This window comes from Pogona vitticeps, chromosome 3 (genome assembly GCF_051106095.1).
Source record: "Pogona vitticeps strain Pit_001003342236 chromosome 3, PviZW2.1, whole genome shotgun sequence".
NCBI lineage: Eukaryota > Metazoa > Chordata > Lepidosauria > Squamata > Agamidae > Pogona > Pogona vitticeps.
The window spans coordinates 62,118,966-62,142,629 of NC_135785.1; the positions used below are offsets into that span (position 1 = coordinate 62,118,966).

The following is a 23,664-nucleotide window of genomic DNA, read 5'->3' on the forward strand; positions in this document are numbered from 1 at the left end:
CCGTCTCCCACCATTTCTCAGCACCGTGGCAGTGTTTGGTCACTTCGTTTCTTCCCGGAGCTGTGCAGGTTCAGGGACTCTAGGAGGGCTTGTCCCTCAAAAGTAACATCCCAGAGCTCTGTTTGCTCCATCCTGTTTTAGTTTATTAAATATTAAATATCCTCTAAAAATTAAGTGTGTCTTATCATCAGATGCATCTTATGGAGCGAAAAATACGGTATTTATGTAAAAGTTTCCTGATTGTGATATGTCTGTATGGTTGAAAATGTTAAATGTAATAAGTGTAAATGATACGGTAAAGTATATTATTGAAATGTAGTGAAATGTTTAGTGTGAATGGTATTGTGATTGTTATATTAAATGTGGTATTGTGATAAGTAAAGTTTCACACAATTGTGCCTGTTTGTTTGGGAGGGAAAACGCCTTTCCCCTCCCAAACAAACATGTTTAAGGGGAGAGGTATGTGGCGTTCACTCTTATTATGTTAAATAGTCATGCATTATTCATGTTGTAGGCTAATGTTGTTGAGAGGTGGAGCCAAGAGAGAGGTAAAAAAAGGTGGAGCCTGTGAATGGACAGTCAGTCAGAGTCAGAGAGAGAGATCAGTGTGGAGGGAAAGATAGAGTGATATTTGGGAGATCTGAGGTGTGGTTAGTCAGAAGAGTGTATAGTAACTGTAGGATCAAACAGGAGATTGTTATTGATGATTGAGAAACTTGAAGAAGATACTTATGAATGATAATCAAAACATCTGTAATCAATAAATCTGTTTTATTTAAAAGACAGTGATGAATGAACCTTCATCTATCTTTAGAAAAGTATGTCGATTTAGTAATCAACTGGTGGCAGCGTGTGAAGAGGACTTTGGTTTGCCTTCCGGTGCTCTGTGGTTGGAAGATAACCAAGGGGAACTAGGGGCAAATGCCACAACTGCCATCAAATTTTCTGGTTGTTCTACTATATGGGAATAAAAACCTCTATGTCACTCAGATATCCAGTACCACATGCCTTAATATTATAATCTATGTATTAATGTATGAATGGTGTGACATTTGTTCTGTCATTTTAAAAGAAGCATGATTTTGATGATTTTCTTTCTGCATGTGCACATGTGCAATATTAAAAGCCTCTGTATCTGGGGGAAAAACATTTATCCATAAGTAGTGTTAGTTTGGTTCTTTCCTTTAAAAGTGTATTGTTGCTGTGAAAAGTTGTGCTGTGTCACTGCGCTGAAAGTATAAAAGATCTATAACATCCTGGTTCTGTTCATTTGGTAGGCATTTGAGTTGCAGTTCAGAATTACCGTATTTTTCGCTCCATAAGACGCACCTTTCCATAAGACGCACCGATTTTTTAGGAGAAGAAAACAGGAAAATATAATCTGTTTTCTTCACTCCATAAGACGCACAGACTTTCCACCCCCCTGTTTTGTGGGAAAAAAGTGAGTCTTATGGTGCAAAAAATACAGTATCTACAGTGTCTCTCCACTTTGGGATGTTGATTTAAGGTGCCCTAGCTTAATATTTTATAAAATAAAAAGTGGGAGGGGGGATTAAAAAGCTGCACTCTTGCTAAGATAAATTTGTTTAGCTAAACTTTCCATTTTGCTGTACAAAAGGATACTTTTTTCTTTTATTATAACATACATATGCTTGCACTTAGTAGAGTTCAGCAGTATTTCTGCACACATTGTCTCTCGAACATACATGTAGAATGCTGGGGGGAGGAGAGCGGGTGATTTGTTTCTGACAGCCCTTTGCTGGGCAAGATCTGTATATAGGAACTCTTAAATTCATATTGTGCTGCCCAGGAAAGGCACTGGATTACAGACTCTGTAAAGCTCCTGTCTTTTCTGAAAACATACATATAAAGTAGCAGCAGACAGTGGTAACTGACAACTAAGACTAAAAATGTTGACAATTTCTTGATTTGCCTGGTTAGCTTATGTATAGAAGTCATTAACTATTTATAAAATGTATTATGAATTGGGTTCCTTCAAACTGTAGCAGTATGTGTGACATTTTCCAGCATAAACTATCATGCTTCCATTTGGCTACAGTACAAATTTATACTCAATACGGAATGGTAAAGTTAAGAAGATAAAGAACCTTTATAGCTGTTACATTAACTTACCTTTACTTACTACTCTTAATGACAATCAACTTCATTTAGGGATGTTGGTAGGATTATTGAAGTTATTATTTTACAGACAAATGAGAGTGCTATATTGATAATTTAGATAGATTCTGAGAGAACAAATGGGCACTTTAGTTCAAAAGCCTGGTCTTTCATGTGATCAGTTCATTTTAGGATGAAATTGTGATCAAAAGTAGTATCAAATTATTTATTGATGAATATGGTAGAGTTGTTCTTAATTGTAGTCAAAAGGTTCAGTTGTTCTATAACAGTCCTGCTTTTATAATTGAGAGAAATCATGGAGATAAAGGGACAGTGACAATAAATGTTAGCTGTGGTGGTGATGATGTAGATTATATTGACCTAAAACAAATCTGCAGTGATACCTAAATAGAAGACAAACTTCTGGTCATAGCAAAATGGAGAAACTTTGTGAGCAAATAAAAATTTCTGTCCAGACTTCTGTAGGTTATAGACCCAGATTTAGATTTTTAATACTCTAGGCACATGAATTTTGAACAAATATGGAGAATGGACAATTCACTTATTCCTAGTGCCATACATTCTTGTAGTATATTTGAGAGACCTTTGCTTAATTCAAAAACATTTTTGTAGCCAACAATCAACAGATTTTTGCCATGGTTTAGCGGCCAGTCACTAGTTTGGGCTGCCACCGATTTTCTGAGCAAAAACAAACATGCTAATAGGAAGGGAAAAGAGGAGTGAATCTTTCTTATTTTGACAGCCATCTCCAAAGCCAAGCACAAAGTGAGAGATTCTCAGCCATGACATTTCAGAGGTGGAGTGGTTGAATTTAGTCTTTCACAAATCCATAAAAATCACACATTGCTATGAAGTTTCATCTGAAAAATTAAGGAGGGGCTGGCAGGTAAACAGAAGACACCTTTTAAATTATATTCAGACTATGAACCATCTGGCACAATCTCCTCTGATCTTATGAGAGCGGTTTTCCAAGGCCTCAATCAATTTCTTGGGTTTTTTTTTTTACTAACTTTCTAAGCCTGACATTGAAGGTTATTTAAACTGGAAAAATGGGGAACATGGAAACTTGTGAATGGAGAATACATGCCATGCTCTAGTACTGATTTATTGGATCATTATTATTATTATTATTTTTTGGTAGGCATTGGCTAGGGGAGGTCACCACTAGCAAAACAGGACTCAGACTTGCCTTTTTTGGGACTTCCATTTATAGGAACTCAGTTACATATGGAGCTCAATTGGTTTACAAGCTTGTCATTGCTTATCACATGGAGATCTGACTTTCAAATGGGAGGGGCACTAGGGACCATATATTATGCACATTCTCACATCTGCACCATATCTAGCACTCAGGCGAATAGACTAATCACGGCTAGAATCAGTTCTATTTGAGTCACTCCATCACCGGTTGTTGCTTGTGTGAAGACTCTACATATGAATAGGATCCTCTCTTCAGCAGTCACATCTTCTTGTGGAAAAAGTGATGCTCAAGAGGGTCAGGGCTTGGCGCTCCCCTGCTTACATTTTGTGTCAATAACTGACACCTGAACAGGGCTAATGCTGGAAAACATTGTGAGAAAACCATAGAGAAGTGAAAGTCACTTGAACCTTGTTTTGTTCCTCTGCTCATCATCTTACTTTTTTGGGCAGTTTACAATTTCTGTTCTTATCAGATCTGTTGATCGTAATAAAAAAATCACAGACTTGGTAATCCCTGCTCATTTCCTCTCAACTATTAAGAAGAATTAGTTATTAAATAAGGAAAAGGGTGAAGTCAGAGAGGTGCAGCCAGCAGCTCTTCTTTCCCAGCATCTTTGCCCACAGTACCTGTAAATGTACTTGGCCTTTCTTGGGCAAAGGTTTAGAATTCTAGTTCAGGCATGGGAACCTGTGCTTATTTCATTCTCACAGAAAACAAAAAAATTCCAAAGTTTTCTGCCCACTGGGTGAAATTTCAGAATGTAAATAATTTTTTTTACATATTTCAGAAGTTTTTTGAGAAAAAATATTTTTTCCACCAAAACTTTGTGTTTGCGTTTTTGTGCAGAAAAACTTGTATTTTGTGCAAACTACGAAAACTTGTATTCTGTTTTTTAAACCTTGTATATTGTGCAAAATACAAGGTTTTAAAAAAAGAATACAAGTTTTTTATGTATAAAACCAATTTTATGTGTGAAGGTGGTTGCTTTTTGTGAAGACTCTCACATGACAACCCCATTTTTTCATTGTATCTCTTTTTGAGAATAAGAAAATTTGCAGGTATTCATTACATCCCTAATCCTTAATCTGTGCAACACATATGCCAGGACATACAAATAATTCTTCAATAGATATAGGAAGAAACTGTTGTTTTTTTCCAGACCCCTGCAGGGTGGGAAAACTAGAAAGTCAAACTACTGCCAGCTATTTAAATCTAAAGGTTTTCTCTAGTGGTGTACGTAGATCCTTGTGTTGCTGGGATGAGACCGATCTCTTGAATGACTGGTGTTATGCTGAAAAACTACACAGTTTGCCCAATAGTTTAACAGAGGCCAGGTCCATAGTCAAGGCATGTTAATGTCAGGTCATTGGAGTTGCATAGGTTTAGTAGTGCAGGTATTATGCCTGGGCAGAGCTATTTTACCATGCAGAGTTAAACTGTTAGACCATGGAAGAAGTAAAAAAAATTAAAGAGAAAATACTGGATTATGTATTGACATACATTTGTAACTTCCTTCCTTGTCTGATGTATATCAAACACAAAATAGGATAATATCATAATTGAGCAATCTACGCCAATTTGTTGGCTTTTTTGTGAAAAAAGAGAAAAACAAAACCCATCTCCATATGATATTCTTGCATACTGCAGAGTGTTTTAGTCTCCCATAGTGATGAAATGAATAATTTAAACAGGCAGCTCTGATACCAGAGCCTCTTTAAAGGTTCCCATTTCCTTTAATGCTGTAGAGACTACTTTTACTTGACTAATATGAAACTGCTGTGTCTGAGATATCCAAATAGGTTTTTTTTAAGGCTATGTCAATTAAGCATGTTTTCCATGGTTTCTATGACAGAGGCTTTAATATACATTCTCTGCTGAATATAAGTAGTTACATAATATTAAAGGTAATAAATGGCATAGGTTTTATGAAGATTTTTAAAAAGCAGTCTAAAGAGGTTTGCTGATCAATTTTGCATATTATTTAAATGTTTCCCATCTGGTTAACCTGTTAGTTGTAGGCATTGGTGTTAAATTTAACGTACATTTTACATTCAAATCTCCACATCTCTTTTATGAGGAGAGAAAAAAGCAAAATAAAAAGATGGTCAGAATAATTTGAGAATTTGAGATGTCAGAATAAAAGTTCAGGCCCCAACTTGCACCTTACTTTCAACTTTCAGTGTAGGAGTATGATCAAATATATATTTAAAAAACAATGCAGCTTTGAAGATTGACATATTGGAATGGAAGTTGATTTCAGATTCACCCCAGATCCATATTTAGAATAGCAAGAAAAGTGTGAGACTTTTCATATATTGTGCTTTGCTGGAATAGGTTCATTTGCAGCTATTGTTTTCCTAGTTAAGTTTTTGAATTTTTTATGTAATGAACCTGTCTGCTGAATGCTGTACTAATTTTTTCACCATCTCAGATGCTGGATCTGTTGTATGGAGTTCTCACTGTTAAAATTGCCCACTTGCCTCATATAACATAGGAAAAGTCTAACTGTATCAGTTTCAAATCAGGCTGGAATTTTTGTCATTTATAATTTAATTCATTGTAAATTGACTAGTATGATGTTATCATCTATGTCATGTTTGGATCTTTCATGCAGAGGAGATGATTTTATCATGAACATTTGCACCAGTTTACCAAAAGGGGGATATATTATTACTTTTTGAAACAGCAACTTACAATGATGACTTATATTTGATCTCAGTTTATATCAATGTTTTACCCCTAAAGAAGGACCAAAACAAAAAGCTAACACTTTCCACCACCCACTTTCTTCTACCCCAGCAGGTCTTCTGTTTCAGTTGGGGTAGAAATTTACAACACACTTCTGAGCAACTGGGTTGCAAAATGTTGTTGGACCTTTTGAGACTTGGCAGTTATTCTTGTCTCTTTTTTAAGATTTCTTTCTAATATACAAGATAAGTGAATGTCTGTACCTATTCAATGTGAAACTGGATTTGCTTGTTTTTATATAGATATAGATATATAGATTTGGTGGTAATGGAAATTGAAATACATGCATGCAAGGTCACTTATCTCAATCATCTGGTAAACATCCAAATGCTCCATGTAATGACAGTGGTCAGACACCATTAAGGTTATGTAAAATGACACGGGACTGCTTGGGTGGAGAGAGAGCATTCAGAAAATGCAAGTAATAGGGAACTGGGGATAGCTCGTATTGAACTTAATAGAAGACTCCTTTTCTATGTATGCTGTGCTTTGCCAAACTAATGTTCTTATAAAAGAATAATTTTTAAATCCTCCCAAAAATATTGATGATTTCTGCATTATATTTGACATCCTGGTAAAATGACTTTGTGAGAACTTCTTTAGAGATTTTTGTCAAATAGGTATCCATTAGAGGGCTCTCGAGGTTTTAAGATGATCAGCCTTGATAGTGATGGCTCCAGAGCTTTGCTTGCTCACACTTTTTTCCCTTTCCCTTTTTTGTTTTACAGAAAAGGTCACGGATTGCCTACAGTGACGAGGTGCGGAATGAGCTCCTAGGGGATGATGGGAATTCCTCCGAGATCCAGGTAGGATGCTAATCAAGAAGCCCTAGTGGGTGGCTGGAGGGTGAAGGAGGTCACTGGCACACTGGGCTTCTCAAGCTGCTCCTTAACAGCATTAGTAGCAACTCATGTGGAAGTGATACTGTTTAATGCAAAGCTGAGGTCTTAATCAACTTCAAAATGTTTCGTGGAGATCTTACAATTTAACCCTTTACCTTGTGATCACTGTCTGCTCTCTTTTTTCCTTAAAAAACCTTTTCTTTTTCTTTATTATTTGATACTTAGGAAATAACTTGAAACACAGTGTTTGGCAACAAAGTCAAGGTCTTTACCTCAAATACTTGTAAAAGCTATAAAAAATTGCATAATACAGCTTTGATAGGAATGAAGTATAATTAAATCCACACTGACAAGGAAAACAAATGAAAATGAGCTTTCAGAATCTGACTGGTTTTTTCTGTTTCTGTGTAGGTTTTCTCTGTGAACCAGATTTTTCCTTTTTTTTAAGAAAACTGCCAATTATGCCAAAAAGTGTGGAATTCTAACAGAAACAGTATAAAGTATTTGTGTTCTAGGGGATATGGAAATATTGTGTCCTGTTTATTCTTCTTCTTTGGTTTACAGTGTTCATTACACTGGAGCTAATGTTCTAGTAGAATTTTTACAGTTATTAGATGAAGTATGTTCATGACTTTATCATCCTACTTGCATGTATATAAGCATTTAGCTTAAGGTTTCTTTATTAGAACTGTTTCCGTCTTTTCCCTCTGAGTGAAACTCAGAGCTTCTTACATGAGGTTCAGTAAAATTTGACATAATGAGATATAAAGTTAGATGTCTAATAATAAAGAAACCTCTCATTTTAAGTACTTAAGCAAAGTTTTTATGCTTTTAGAACTGATTTTGTATATTACTTTCATCCATAAAATCTTTATCTCTCTAGCTTGTATATTAATTGACAGAGAGCACACTTCTGTACATGCCTTCTATACATATCACATGTTCAATATTGCATTCTTAATTAAAATTAACACCTATGACATATCCTATGCAAAATGTAAGTACTTCCATTGCACTGTGACAAACTTTGGCTTCACTCCTCCATTGTTTTCAATGAACTTTAAAGTATGTAGCTTTGTCTGGGTTGTATCATTCCATTTATAGTCTGTGGCATCTTAAGACATACATTTAGGGAAACGAAGCAGTCAGTATAAAGATTGTTCATACTTTGAATATGTTTGAAATATTTTCTTCTTAAACTGGAAGCATATTTCAGGAAAAATATGTGGCAGTCAGAGATCTTTGGCAAAATCTGATCTCTTTTTAAAACGGAAATTTATATCCCTAAAATTTGAGTTCTTTAACTTCTTTTCAGAGAAGGGACCTTGTGTGGCTCCATCCATGAAGGAAAAGTTGGGATAAAACCTTTGTTGTGATAACATAATATATAGTTTAGAGAATCAACTTTATTTTTGTCTTTGGCTCTAGGAGCAATGGATTACTTGAGTAATTAGCAAAAAAAAAGGAGTTTGTTTTGTGGCAAAAATATGTTGCTTTCATTTTTCTAAATGGCTTAATATCTTAAGGATAGCCTACATTGTTGAAACTACCAATGTTTTCCTTTACTAAAAAGCAATCTGCAGAAATGTTCCAAGTTCTGTTTTTTCTGTTATAATATAAACTATATCCTTAAGGAAAAGCATGTTAATAACTTGTATCATTGGCCAGCTGTTTTAGGGCCTAGATGTAGAACCTTTATTGGCTTCTGTGCTCAGAGTATAAATGTAAAATTGATGAATATCTGCATATATTCATATACCCAGATTTTCTTTTCTCAGACAGAAGTAAAGAACATCTTGAAGATACTTAACAAGTACTGAAACTGTCAAATTTGTCTGCTGCTTTTTGACCATTTAATCAGGTTAAGGTTAAGTTGCAGAAATGAAAGTAGTTTGTCCACTATTCTCTATTGTATTATAAATCAATACATAAATCACTGAAAAGCAGATGCTGCATAAAAATAATTGTCTTGGGCTTTAGCAAACTTAGGAGTATTGACCTCTCAACACTACCTGATAAACATCTGAGTAAATACTGGTAAAAAAAGTGAAAGGTTAGGCAGCTCCAGACTAAATGCAGTAAGAATACATGGATATAGATTTCAAAATGTGAACTCCGTAATACATGCTGGTATAAGCGAGGAAATACCTGTGGGTCTCTCTGTGTCCATTTGTGTTCTAATAGTACCATAGTACAACTCTGCTGCATCTGGTAGTTATAGACAATACACTCTCAAGTAATTTGCAGGAAATATGTATAGTTGAAAACACAGAGATTTGTGAAATATGCAAAATCCTATTTTACAGCATTCTGGTTCTTGATGAAAAAACATTGGGTTCAAGTGTTCAATCTTGACAACGTTGTCCAAGATCACTGTTCTAATCTGATGAGAACTGAAGATTGATTAAGAGAACAACTAACATATGATAGGTATATTAATGCATGTAAAAGCTGCTACACCCAACCAGAATATGTTGTGTTTCCTTTAAAACACAAATATCCTTGATGGAGATGGCCATGAGCTTCATGGTATGGATTCTTTGTTTCGTAAGATAATTTTTTGCCTTTTGTGTTCATTAATTTCCTTCCATTTCAAATCCAATCAAACATAATCAGATGCAGCACATTTTGAAGTACAAAAGCAGGAAACAAAACTGGATGGTGCATGGTTGGGTTATCACTTTCCCTCAGATGCTGCTTTATGCAGGATTTCTAAATAGTGAAATGCTTCCATTATATAGCCCACATAGGTATTTACACTGATCTGGATACCATACACATTTTGCACATTTTGATGTTTTCAAATTTGGTATTTTCAATGCTAATGAAAGATTCAGGCTCTTCAGTGAAGCAATACATTGCTAAATTACAATCCCAAATGAATATTTTCTGTTTCTTTGAGAAAGTAATGGGTATATTATTTGCAAAAGTGCATATTCAGTAAATTGTCTGCTTGCCAAAATATATTGGGTATAAATTCATGCTATTTTAAAATCTAGTGTTTTGTAATAAAATCTGTCATCTTTATCCAATTAAATTCTTATGAATGTGAAATTTTTCTTAATAATTAGAATATTACTTAACCTGTGTGAACCTAAGGAATGAAGAAAATTAATCAAGGGAGGAAAGATATTACCTATGGAAAATAGAGATTTATGGTGATATAGTTACCTTTTAAAAACACATACATACACATAGAAAATGCAGTTCTGATAGTGTAAGATTTGGACTTGCTGTGCATAAAGTGTGTCAAAACTCTAGAAACAGACTAGGGGGTGAAGTTGGTCAATTTAATTCCCCAAGATCTAAAGAAGGTTGGTATCACTTTATATAGCCCTGGCAGAGCAGATCATTACCAGTCACAAATCTGTTCGTTACATGCCGAGAGTTTATAGCAAAATAAATAGACTGTCATCACAAGTTCAGAAAATTGTGTGTTCGACCCACGATAATGTGTAAAGGGCGTTTAATAGAGTTCAGCATTTATTCGTTATCTGTATGCGGGCAGAGACGGCAGTAGCGTTATCAGCTTCTTGGGGGAAAAATTCGGTAGTTCTCCATGTCACGTGACGTGCCTCACAGACGCGCACACACTCTGCGATGCAGTTTTGATTCTACTCACAGCAGAAGGCTTAGCCACAAGAGATTCCGCTGGTTCAAACCAGCGTAAACCAGCCTTTTTTTTCAGTCTACAAAGGAACAGATTACTGCTTGTATCAATTGGGGAGGGGGTAGGAGAAGAATCTTTGTTTCAGAAATATGTTGATTATCATAATCTAAAATGGTAGCTACACATTATATTGCTGTTTGACTGAGTTTGGCAAGCTTTAAATATTGCATTTTAAAAATAGAAGTGGTAGAAATTCATCAAGTGCCATTATGGTTAAATGGAGAAAAAATCTTTTGTTAATTTGAATGAGCATCTTTCAGTCATCGTTTAAAAAAGAAAATCCCCCATTACTTAGCTTAGTTGCAAATCCTATGCAGAGCTTAAATTCAGCCATGCAGCACAAACAAGATAGAACTTTTTTTTTGTTTGAGAGCTATTGAAAAAACAAATGTGGAGCATTTTAAAATCCTCATTGACTATGGTAGGGTGTCATGCCCCAAATGGTCTCTCTTGCAGGAGAGTAGTTTTAAACTTTGGCCTCTAAAGTATCATAGCCAACTGAGGATGGATGACCTTGGGGGAGGAAATGCTGATATGGTCAACTCCCAGATCATCTCTTTTAAAGATGTTTCATGTTTGTCTTTTTTGGAAGAGAAGTGAGGGACAAGGAAGAGAATGAAGGAAAGAGTGACTGCAAAATACTTTGATTTGAGAACAGATGGGGTTGGACTGGAAAATGCGTATATATTTTTTTCTTGATATCAAATCCTTAGAAAGCCTTTTCTAAAGTACTGTTAACTACAGCATCTTATTTGCTAACAATTAGAAGCACTGTATCTAGATTGGTTTGGCAGTGGCACATGCCTTAATTTTAGATGAAAAAAAGTGAGCATAAGGGACCTATATTGTTCTTCTGTGGTTGGAAACATTGTTATAAAACAATCAAACCTTAAATGGATATCCATGTTTAAAATTAGTTCAGAAATATATGCACACGTTGATAATAGTCACTTTAACAGGTGACCACCTGAATTATCAAAAATAGGTAGCTTTAGTGAGAAAACTTGACCTCACCACACCACACACACTTAGTAACCAAGACTCTATCTGTGTTCATTGAAGAGTGAAGCAATGTGCTTCATTTCTTTGTAATCCATCATAACAGATTAATATTGTGAATAAGAAGTATTTTAAGTTTAACTGTTTTAAACGATTCAAAGGATTTTGGCTACTTTACAATTAGTGAATGTGTACAATTCTGAGAAACGGAATGGGGTTGAAATGACTATTTTTAAATAAAATAAAAGCTACAAAAACATAGGGAATGGTGTAATGTAAACTGTGTTTATTTCCATGATATTGTAGTTAATTAATTTGTTGCCTATTTATTTTTGATAGAGATAATAATAATCTACTATATAATATTGTATTGGTTTATTAATTTTTAACAGTTAATACTAGCTGAACTTTAAAAAAAACTAACTGTTATAGAAAGTGGTGCCTCTATATCCACCTCTGATATATACTCCAATTTATTTAATAAGATAGATGCATTGGGACATAAAGAGGTAGGTGTCAGTGCTAAAAAATATTAAAACATTCTGAAAACTTGTATATACAAAATCACTTCAGCTGTACTATCTTAGAAGAGAGGAATAGTAAACTTGTTTTCCTCTTTATATTATAGACTTCTATGAAGTCATTCCCCTTTATTTCATGATGGTGTCTTAGATGTGGTTTAAAAGAGAATTTCACACTATTCTCTTTGTTTAATGTGACAGTGTGAGAAAGTGATCTTTATTCGTTCAAAAAACTCTGCATGTAGTCTATGTTTAGGTTCTTTTAATGTGTTTGTCTGTGATTTTTAAATGCTAAACATGTAAACAGATAAATTGTCAATGTTAATTCTGTATCCTGTCACACAACTGATCTTTCTCTCCTGCCATTTCCTTCCTTTTTATCTTCTTTGTGCGTTCATGTTGCAGTTGATAAAATTACGTGAAGAGGTGAGTACTTCCTTGCTTTTTGTTGTCTGGCTTTTCTTTTAAAGCTGGTTTTCCAAATCTGAAGTAGATCTTTTTGGTCATTGCTGCAGGAGAATCTGTTAAAAGCAACAAATATTGATTATGTTACTTTAAAACATTACAGTTTCTTTCTTTCTTTCTTTCTTTCTTTCTTTCTTTCTTTCTTTCTTTCTCTCTCTCTTTCTCTCTTTCTCTCTCTCTCTCTTAAAACTACACACTTAAATGGGAATCCCTAGATCAAACCTTTAAAATTAACGCTCTTTGATAACATAGAGAAAAGGGATAATTTAAAGCCACTGGAAAAAAAGAAGGAAATTTACTATTTGATCTCTATTAGAATACCATGATCTAATCAGAACCTGTAATGATAGCTGCATCACTCAATCTTTGATTGAGTAAATACCTTTATGTCAGAGCAATATTAGGGAGGGTAATATATCAGTGGGGAAGAAATCTCTGAAGTAAGGATGCTATCCATCCATCATTGTGTAGACCTACTGGCATACAAAACAGTATGAAAATACTGCATGCTTGTTGAAAACAGAATCCAGGTTGATGTCTGCTCAGTGGTGCTTCCACTATTTATTATTTATTTCTGGTTATGCTGTAAAGAATGCAGATTAGAGTCCTTTTTTCTTGCATCGTAGAAAATGACCTGAAGTGGAAGCAATAATCTGAAGCACATATAAAGTCACTTGATAGTTGTTTGCTAGTATGTTGTTCAAGGTTCCTCTTCAGTCTTATTTTGTAGCACAGCAAATGTTTGCAATTTTATTTTTGTTTTTTAAAAATCTGATTCTTACACTTGGAGGTTTATTATATAAAAGTTGCTAGGGAACCAGTTTTCTTAGCTGGTTGCATAGTGACACCTAAGAGTTCCTAAAAGAGACAGAGAGAGGAGGAAAAAGTGCCTGTTACATCTTGTGCTTCATGAATGACATTGGGTATAGCCCGAACCTGTTTAATTCTAAAGGGGAAGTGAGTCAGGGGGTATTTTTAAGGACAATGCACCAGCCTTGAGGGAACTTAACCAAATTAAATAAGAGGGGCAGGATTGTTGATTTATTGATTTCCTCAATACATTAAGACTGATCAATCACGCACTTACAATTCCTCATATCTATGCAACTTGTTTTATAATAGTTGTGAAGACGTTACCATCATAAAAAGGCAACTCTAGCAAGTAATGTCCTTGAGCTGTAATATATCTTTTTATTATCAGTATAGAGTACTGTACTACACAGCATTTTACAGAATAATATAAGAAGGACAGATGTCTGTCCTGAAGAGTGTACAGTTCATTTTTCTGTGGAGAGGAGAAAGCAAACAAGGAAAAGGAAGATAACAGAGAAAAGGGAAGGGGCATAATGATTATCGAAGAGTACTTACCTACTAAATAATAATAATAATAATAATAATAATAATAATAATAATAATAATAATAATAATAATAATAATAATAATAATAATAATAATAATAATAATAATAATAATAATGTGCTATCATGTTGATTCAGACTTAGGGCAACCCTTTCCAGAGTTTTCTAGGTAGAGAGTATACAGAAGTGGTTTAGTATTCCCTTCTTCTGAGGGTGACCTGGGACTGCATTTTGCCCAAGGCCACACAGGCTGGATCTTCTCCCAGGGGGCACAGTGGGGAATTGAACCCCTCTCTGACTCCGCAGCCAGATACCTAAACCATTGAGTTACACTCAGCATGTTCTTAGGCTTTATTTGAACTGTGGTATAGTGCTGAAGGATTAATACTTCTCTAATCGATATGCCAAAGTAACCTTGAGCTGCAAACCTAATTATTTTTACCTGAGAGTAAGCCCAATTGAATTGAGTAGAGCTAATGTCTGAGTACCCATTCAGAGGATCATGCTGTTAGTAATAGGATGGTTAGAGTTCTGTTACTTCACACACTATGGTAAGCAAGTGTCATGATTTCTTACAAAGACATATCTTGAATTCATTTAATGAATTCTAAATACCAAGCCAAATTTTTTCAAGCCTTTTCATATACATATCTTTAATATTGAATATTTGTAGAAAGATACAGGAAAAGCATTCTTGAAAACAAATGTGGCAAATTTCCTAGGCTTTAATCACTGACATATTTCCACTATTATTTGGCAGCAGTAGTTTGTGCTTATTGATAAGGGTCTGATTAAATATAGGTGGTAATATATAATGTTGACAACAGATAATAATAAATATCTGAAAACAAACCAGCCTGAAGACCTGGATTTCTGCTTTATCTAATATCTGTATAGTAGATTATTTTTTCATGCTGTTTGCTTATTTTGTATGGCCTATCATTTATCATTTCCTTGCTGTAGATTACTGGGGAGGGGGGTGCTGATAGGAAATGTATGGCTAATAAAAGGATTGGAAGTCAAGATCAAAGAGTGGAATGTGAAGTGCAGTGGAAGCTTTGCTAGTGCAGTTTTTAGTTGCCATATTAGCTTTAGGATAAGCTGTAAACAGAGTGGTGTTTATTTAGTGAGTTTAAAATGCACATTAAAGCTCAAATGACGGCTAGTGCAGTGATTCACATGAGGTTCTAAACTAGTTGTATAGTAAGACATCAAGGCTTTCCCAATTACAGTTCTCCAAAGGAGGTACAATCTTAAAAGCAATTGTGATTTTTCCCTATACTGTTTGTTAGTAAAATGTACAGTTCCTCTCATTACAAGGCTTTATTCCAACACAGATGCCTTACACAGAATTCTATGGAGGCTGCACTGCTCTGTTTTCTTTCAGTTTCTGAGATCTCAGTTTGAATCCAGCCCACATGGAATGACTAAATCTCTAGCCACAGCCTGCCACTTCGCAAAACTTCTGAATGTAACTCCATAGAGAAGCTCTTTGTGAAGCTTAAAGACGGTCTGATCACCCTTACATTCCTTTGTATAAAAAAAGCAGAAGGACAGTGGGAAAATGAATTTGGTGAATTTGGTGAGGAAAAAATTGAAGGCACCTAGTGCTGATTTTAGATCCATTGTTTTTAATGGTGGAAGGGATGTTGTATCTCCCAAACGGAAAAGAAAAGCACATATCCACTTACTGAGAATGGTGGTGCAAAGCTTGCTCTAGAAGGGCTTGAGTGAAAAGGATCTGAAACCAGAAGTCTGCAGTAATGTTGTATAATGAGATTCTTCTGTGCTGTGCTCTGAAAAAGAAGCATGTCTGATTGCTAACAGTGAAGCTAGCCTAAACTTTGGCAGTTGTTTGGTAGTTTCTGAATTTTGTCTTGTCAGTTATGCTCTGAATGTCTGTCCCATACTGGTGTTAGTTATTTAGTGGTTTGCATGATCTATGTTAAAATCTTTACAAGCAAAACCAAAAGTCATTTTAAAAAAACATTTCAAAAGTATTTTTATATAGCATAGCTAGCCGTGTTTAATGGAACAGTTATTTGTTGTTTTTCCTCTCTCTAGACCCTGGAGTCTTTATCTTTAGTCTTGGAAAAATGTCCAACTTTCTGTTACCAAACATATTTGTGCATAAACTGAGATGATCAATCCTGAAATGCTACAATTGAGTATATTTGTACGTACTTCACAACCCACTTTGGAACAAAGTCTTTCCTATTTTGAAGCTATAATCTCCTATAATATAGAGCTTCTATCATTATCAAATGTTCTGTTTGAAACTCGTTTAGTGACATGTATAACAGCACATTATTTCTTGGTATCAAAATTGCTCTGCAATGCTGTTTTTATAATTTCATAACTTGTGCTGTAGCTTATAAAATGACATTAAATGTTTGTGCTTCTTTCTTCTCCTTCCCTGCCTTTGTGCCTGGACTATCCCCCTCCCCTTCCAAATGTAGAATGGATTTTTTGTGTGCAATTTACTCTTAACCTATCCACTGTGTATTAGACGAGTCTATTAATTATTATAGACTGTTATTGCAGCTTTCCTGACCTTCACATTGGGTTCTATCTGTGCTGATCTAAATGCATTGTTTTAATGATTTCTTTAAAAAAAAATTCAAGGAAAGCTTTGATGTGGCTTTAGCTGCCTCCATCGTCTGGCCGCATCTCAGAGATGTGTCACCTGTGCCGGGAGGGAATAGGGAAATCACGTTTTGAATGGTAATGATAACATACTAATCACTTCCTTTCTTTGAAGATAGAAGCGAGATATTCTGTCAGCATCCCTGGCTGCTAGAGCTTGGAGGCACTGGTCTAGGTGTATTAGCTTAAGTGTGCATGTCAATACAGCTTGCATCTCCCAAGATCCATAGGGGCTCATTAGAGCAAGGTAGATCATTTCAGCAGACAGCCACTCAGATAATATGGATGGGACCTACTTTTTAATATTATTAGAAAGCATTTCTTCAATTTTTAAATGACATCTGTCAACAAGGCAGAGTTCTAGGAATTGTTTTTTGACATGTATCCAAACTGGCTACTTTTAAATTTAATTTAATTTTGTGTTGTTTTGTTTATTTCATTTTCAGGATGGAGGAGAGGCAATGGGGACATGTGTGGTTGTGTTTAACTTTGATAGTTTGAATGTCTGTGTGGGTGGGTGTTTTTTAAATAAAAATATATAAATATAAATGTGTGTGTATGTGTGTGTTGATTAGTGTATTGTGTTCTTTTTAAAATTATAAATTTATATTGAATTAAGCCTTGTGTTCTTAAATTTCATATTGAACATTCTTGTTCAGCATATAGGCACAACAGTATTGTCTTTTTATGGAACTTGTAGCTCATGCAGTGTGAAAAACAGATATGTTAAAGTTGCTACCTGCAAAAGCTGGGATATGTTTCAATAAATTGTTCTATAGAAACAAACTTGCTTGCTTAAGGCTAAACATGGAGACCCCTCTAATAAAATACTTCTTATGCGTCATTTTTAGTATTGCCATAGTATTACTTTTGTCAGCTTGTTTGTCTAATATCAACAAAACATTTTCTTTGTATTCCACAAAACAAATGCTGGGCACAAATAATTATGAATGCTTATCCATCTCCTTCCCAGCAGTGCTTTCCATTAGGTTTCCTGTGTGTGTGTTTTTTTTAAGTAAAGAATTAAGACAAGGTAGTGTGTGTGTATAGGGAGGGGGGAGTCATAGATGGACGGCTGATTTTTCTTTCCCGTTTTCTTTTTCAGAGGGCACATCTGCTCGATAACACAGAGAGGCTGGAAAGGTCATCTCGGAGACTAGAGGCTGGATACCAAATAGCAGTGGAAACTGGTAAGAATTCTGAGAGTGAGCAAATTGTCTTGCTTATGCACAGCAGTCTTCACAACACATGACATTTCAGGGAAACTTCAAAGGCGAAGCAGAGACAGCAGCCCGAGATGTGGTTTACATATTGGGGAGACAATTGGGAGCTTATTTGCGCTTATCTTTTTTCAAGTTAAAAGGCATGACATCTACTGAAAACAGTTCCTGAGGTTTAAAAGTATACATCTGAAAAGAGATGGAATACTTTGTCTAAATTCTACATTTGTCTTAATATGCAGTTACATGTTGCCAGTTTACCCACCTGCAATGATTGGTAATACACATACTGTTGACATCAGTTTTTATAGTTCCGTTAGCTCTTAGTTGTATACATGCAATTAACATTTTAATAAATGTGTAATTTATCAGAATTACACAATGAATTTTGTAAGTTTGCCTGCATAATGTTTTACATAACCAGGTCTTCTATTGATTATTCAGCTGTTTTAATGCAGTGGCACTATAAAGCCAGCCAGATGTATCTGTAGAGTCAGGATTAATGAGAAAGGATTTCCATTCCAGAATAATTAATTATTATTGATAACTCAGAAAGTTAACTTGAAGCATATGTTTTCTATGTTTCATAGGAACAATTTTGCTACCAAATTTACAGTATCTGTATCTTTTTAATTGAAGAGGCTTATCAGCATCCTGACGAGTGCATACTAGCTGAAATTCTGTTGCGTAAAGTAATAGGTTACAACTACAGTAGGCCTATTAAATCACTGGAACTTACAGACAAATTGACTTGTGAAATCTATATTGATTTGGTAGGCCTACTCTAGTTGCAGTTTACTGTGCTGAGCAACAGGATTTTAGCCATTGTGTATATATAGATAATTTTAATTCTGGGTTTTCGTCCAGATTTCCAAGATAGCATCTTCCCATCACGCTGAACAGTCTTGGTGTCCAAAGAGGCCTTAATCACCTTGTAACTAATTGTACGAGTTTTTTAATTCTAGAACTAGTTCTAAATTACTATGAATCATGACAGTAATTTATTGTATATTCTTACCACTTTTTCACAGGAAATTGCAATGCATCTGATATTTGAAATGGTTTTCTTGCACTTTTCCTGCCTCCCCTAGTTCTCCAACATTTAAAATTGGAGCATTTAGTTCTTATCCTGTACCTCCATCTCATATAAGTTCCAGATTGATATCTGTTGCTTGGTGTGCGGACTGTGCAATACCAGTGTCAACAGCCAGATCATAGCTGCAGAGCTGAATCCCAGTAGTATCATTTGCACTAATGGAAGGATCTGTTCTACTAATTTGTAAAATTAGCACAAGTGAATAATTCAATGCAGTCTTCCAGCCCAGAACCACTTGTGCAGCAGATATGGCATACATGGTCTCGTGGGCTGAGTGCTGCAAGCTGGAGCTACATTAGATAGGATTCCATTTACCATATTTTTCGTTCCAAAAGACGCATTTTCCCCAAAAAAGTGGGGGGGAGTGTGTGTGTCTTATGGAGCGAATACTGTCCCCCCGCCACCATTGCTGCCTTCCGAGGCCTCCGGAGGCCTCAGAAGGCACTGCAGGAGTCCCCATCACCACCATTGCTGCCTTCCGAGGCCTCCGGAGGCCTCAGAAGGCACTGCAGAGGTCCCCACCACCACCATTGCTGCCTTCTGAGGTCTCTGGAGGCCTCAAAAGGCACCGAGGGGGTCCCCCCTGCCACCATCGCTGCCTTCCGAGGCCTCCAGAGGCCTGGGAAGGCAGCAGTGGCAGCGGGGGGGGGGCCTGTAGTGCCTTCTGAGGCTCCAGAGGCCTCAGAACACAGTGATGGTGGCAGGGGGGGACAGTATTCGCTCCATAAGACGCACACATTTATTTATTTATTTATTTATTTATTTATTTATTTATTTATTTATTTATTTAAAATTAGGTGTGTCTTATGGTCAGGTGCGTCTTATGGAGCAAAAAATATGGTAATCTGTATCACTGTAGATCTGTATCACAATCTCTTGGTTCAGATATTTCTTTTGTTTTATAATTTCCTCCTTTTCATTAATAAATAGAAATGAAACAATGTGTAATGTTAAAAGCATGTAGAAGTTTTCCAATGGGATAACTGCTCTGAATCATATAAATACTTAATCTTGAAATTTATGCAAGCACAGTTACTTTTGAACACTTGATTATATTCATCCATGTGTATTGTCAGAAAGTATACCACTGATAGATCAGAGTTCCCTTTTCCTGTACATGTATTCTACTCTGAATGTACTCTAGATGGGTAGTTAGATATTAGTTAGAACATGAACAAATTCTTATTCCAAAATCAGTTTGTGTATGCAGAATCTGTCTTTCAAATGCATGGATGTCTAAGCTATCTTTCTGGATGTATGCATGTAAAATGTGTTGGCTATTTCATATTAATTAGGCTTGTGTATAATTTCAAAGTATGGGAATAGTTTTAACAGTGGAGTAGTCAGGTCTCGACCTTGGGTTGAAGGTCCCACAACATGGGCTCAATCCAACCCATGGCATTCAGTTGCCAATGACAAAGGGCAAGATGGTAGTCCACGTACAGAGAAGCTCACTAGTCTGACAATTTAACCTTACTTCAATGCTGGCAGTGGGATAGGACCCTCTATCATGACTGATGACAGCAGTCTAGTTCAGGAGAGGCAGGTGAAGTGATATAGTTTTTCATAAAAGAATGAAGCTTAGTCTGAAATAAATTAGTAATTCAAAATGAACCACTGGTATTTGAGCTAAGACATGATTGATGAAGAAATAGTCTTTGCAAGTTGTATTTTTCATAAATGATCTGTTCTTGAGATGTTTTCAGTTTCTTTTCATATGTTCTCTATATAGCATTTTACATATATGTAGCAAGTAAATTAAATCCAAATGAAGTTCTCACTGTGCAGTGTTAAATTGAAAAACTTATTTATATAAGTAAACTTATTCCAACAGGATTGTGATATTTATTGCAGGTTCAATACCTCTGTGTTTTTAAAAAGTATATAGTTCAAAGTTCTGTGAATATTTTCCCCTCAGCCTGTTCTGTGGCAGGCAGAGGAAGAGCCTTGCCTCCCCCTTTTCTTCACTAAGGAAGTATCTGATATGTCTGTAAAGTCGAGAAGACACTGGACAGACTGGACTTTTCGCAATTGTTCGAACTCAAAGCCCACCATCATTATGTTGGTCTTACATTATGGTAATGTTTTATGTACTATCCACAAAGTCATAAGACTAATGCAAATAAAGAATCTACTAACTGTACTTGAAAGCTTTCATGGCTGGGATCCAATGGTTGTTGCAGGTTTTTCGGGCTGTTTGGCAATGTTCTGGAGGATTTTTTCCCTAAAGTTTCACCAGTCTCTGTGGCCGGCATCTTCAGAGGACAGCCACAGAGACTGGCAAAATGTTAGGAAGAAAAACCTCCAGAACATGGCCAAAGAACCCAAAAAACCTACAACAACTAATCTATTAACTCTCAGCCCAGGTCCTTCCAAGCCTATGGCCACAGGAAAACTAGGAACTTTTCTCCCAGTATACTTATAGCAATGGGTTTTACGGATGCCATTAAAGCAGTGAAGTTAAGGGTATGGGACATTGAACTACAGGACCATGCTGGTAGTTTAAAGACCGCTGAATGAGCCTGATCTGCTGATATCTTTGAGTCATAAGTAGCATCAGTGCTGTCATCAATAACTACCTTTCCCCTAATACTAATCCTTTCCTGGCATGTTACAAACTTCTAACATAAAAAAGAGGTTTATTTGTTTACTTTTTGCTGAATCTGTTGCCATGACATTTATATTTGGTGGTATGCTTATTATGTTAGATCATTATATGCTGTTTTCAGTTTTTTGATGCCTTTGTCATGTTCAGTCCTGGATACGAGGTGGAGGACACCTCTTCTGTAGAGACTAATGATGCAGGCAGATTATAAATAAATCTATAATGCCACAACAAACACTCATAAAACACTATGGGTAAAATCCAGCTGGGAGTCCTAACTAAAGTAGACCCATGGGATTACATAAATCTTGATTGCGTAAATGTTGAATTAACAAGTTGTCATTATTCAGTGAATTGACTCTGCTTGAACCTGCCCAAGCAAGTGTGTGTCTTCTGTACGTGTTGCCTGGGGCCATGTTTTTAAGGGGCCCCAGCACAACAGGTGCCACATACACCCACATTTTTTAATTTGTTGAAATATATCTTTGACCACTAGAAGATGCAAAAATTAATTTTCCAATTATTTTTTAGGTAAACCCATCTTTAACAATGGGTAGTAACATTTACAGTACATAAACACTGCATTTTTTTTTATAAAATACACTAATAAGCTCTTTGGCCATCCATTACCTAAGAGTGCAGCCCCTGGGGTTCTAGCAGATCCAAAAAATGTCCATTGCCCCTGCTGTGATCACTTACTTTGATATTAGACCCATATATTTTACTTTTCTGGAGAAAAACAGAGTGTGGTAATGAATATTATGTCATGAACACACTTCATGTTGGAGTCGCCCATATAGCTTCACTAACAATATCTCTATCTCTATCTCTATATATCTATATCTATATATAATAAAGACAGAGCACTATTTAAATGGGAGTAGCTCATGTGGATGTTTGGAAGTTGTGCACAAGCTTTGAAAGAGGATGTGTGTCAAACAAATGTGTGCTTCTCTGACACCGGGTGCCCCTGTATGGAACATAAATGGAGGGAATACATACCATATTTGCTGGCATTCAAGACGACTGGGTGTATAAGATGACCCCCCAACATTTCCACTCAAAATATAGAGTGGACAGCTCTGCTGCGGCAGCGGCTGCTCGGGGCTCTGCCCAGGCCCGCCCTGGAAGTTCATGGCTGGCGATGAGGAGGGTGAGGAGGAGGGGAAGCAGCCAGGTGGGCGGCGGCAGAGGAGGAGGAGGGGAAGCGGCTCTCTGGCAGCGGGCGAGCAGGCAGCTGGCTCAGCGGCACGGGGTGGCGGGCAGCCTGGCGGTGGGCTCTGGCTGCTCAGGCATGGCTGGCTCTGCTTCCCTCCCTCCGTCTGGACCGACCACCTGCATGCCCGCCTGCCTTCCTCCCTGGGTGGCGTGGCCTCGCGTCACTCACTCAACGGTGGCGGCGGTGGCGGTTCCTTCCTGGCCCAACTGAAGTGCACCTGGCGTATAAGACGACCTCCCCACTTGGAGGCATGTTTTTGGGCCAAAAAGTCATCTTATACGCCGGCAAATGCGGTACCTATATCTATATCCATATCTATAGAGACACAGCTGTATATATTTAACATTAAAATTAAGTTCCAAAGTAGAATATTATTTTGTTCATGGCAATTATTGATTATTTTTGAGAATTCTGATTAGAATTGCACAGTTGTTTTTTTCTTTAATTTTGTGATATATGGTGGTTGCCTACAAAAGAAAGCAATTAGCCACTGAAGTGCCAGAGCACTCTTTGTCAATGATGAGACCATTGTTTCCAGGTACATAAGATTCAAGTAAAAATAGACCTCCCAAGAGGCCTGTTACATTATCACGTTTTGATAGAAAAATCTCAATACTAGGAAAAATATATATATAAAGTTTAGCAAGTTGAAACTCCATGAGACCTCTGTGCTTTAAAGTAGGATTTTCAACAGTGTAAGCCTGTCCCTGACAGATTATAGCTGCATTCCTGAACGAAGTTATAATGAATTAGACCCTATTAACTGCACTGTAACATGCATCCAAGCAAACATATACAGTACAGGATTTCTCTGTAAAAGGAACAGTTGCCCAAAGTGTTGGAAAACCGTTGCACTGAACCATCGCTTGAAGTTTCTTGCTTGATATCGTCCACTAAGTAATGCCAGTATTATAATTTATGACTGCAAATAACTT

At 36.3% G+C, this 23,664-nt stretch overlaps 1 protein-coding gene and 1 long non-coding RNA gene across 6 annotated transcripts in view; one reads left to right on the forward strand and one right to left on the reverse strand.

Moving 5' to 3' along the window:
- VTI1A (vesicle transport through interaction with t-SNAREs 1A) overlaps positions 1-23,664 on the forward strand; it is a 310,113-nt gene that overhangs the window by 64,528 nt on the left and 221,921 nt on the right. For 3 of the 5 annotated variants that reach the window (XM_072995547.2, XM_078389535.1, XM_078389534.1), the window contains exons 5-7: positions 6,817-6,894; positions 12,526-12,546; positions 17,695-17,779. In XM_072995547.2, the coding sequence (XP_072851648.1) occupies positions 6,817-6,894; positions 12,526-12,546; positions 17,695-17,779 (184 nt within the window). The remainder of the gene's footprint in view (positions 1-6,816; positions 6,895-12,525; positions 12,547-17,694; positions 17,780-23,664) is intronic. The other 2 variants (XM_020779867.3, XM_078389536.1) reach the window with 1 other exon arrangement.
- On the reverse strand, positions 12,372-15,764 carry LOC144587908 (uncharacterized). Its single transcript, XR_013543149.1, has 2 exons — positions 15,635-15,764; positions 12,372-12,641 (listed from the first exon to the last, which is right to left on the reverse strand). It is a non-coding gene; the product is annotated as an uncharacterized LOC144587908 (long non-coding RNA).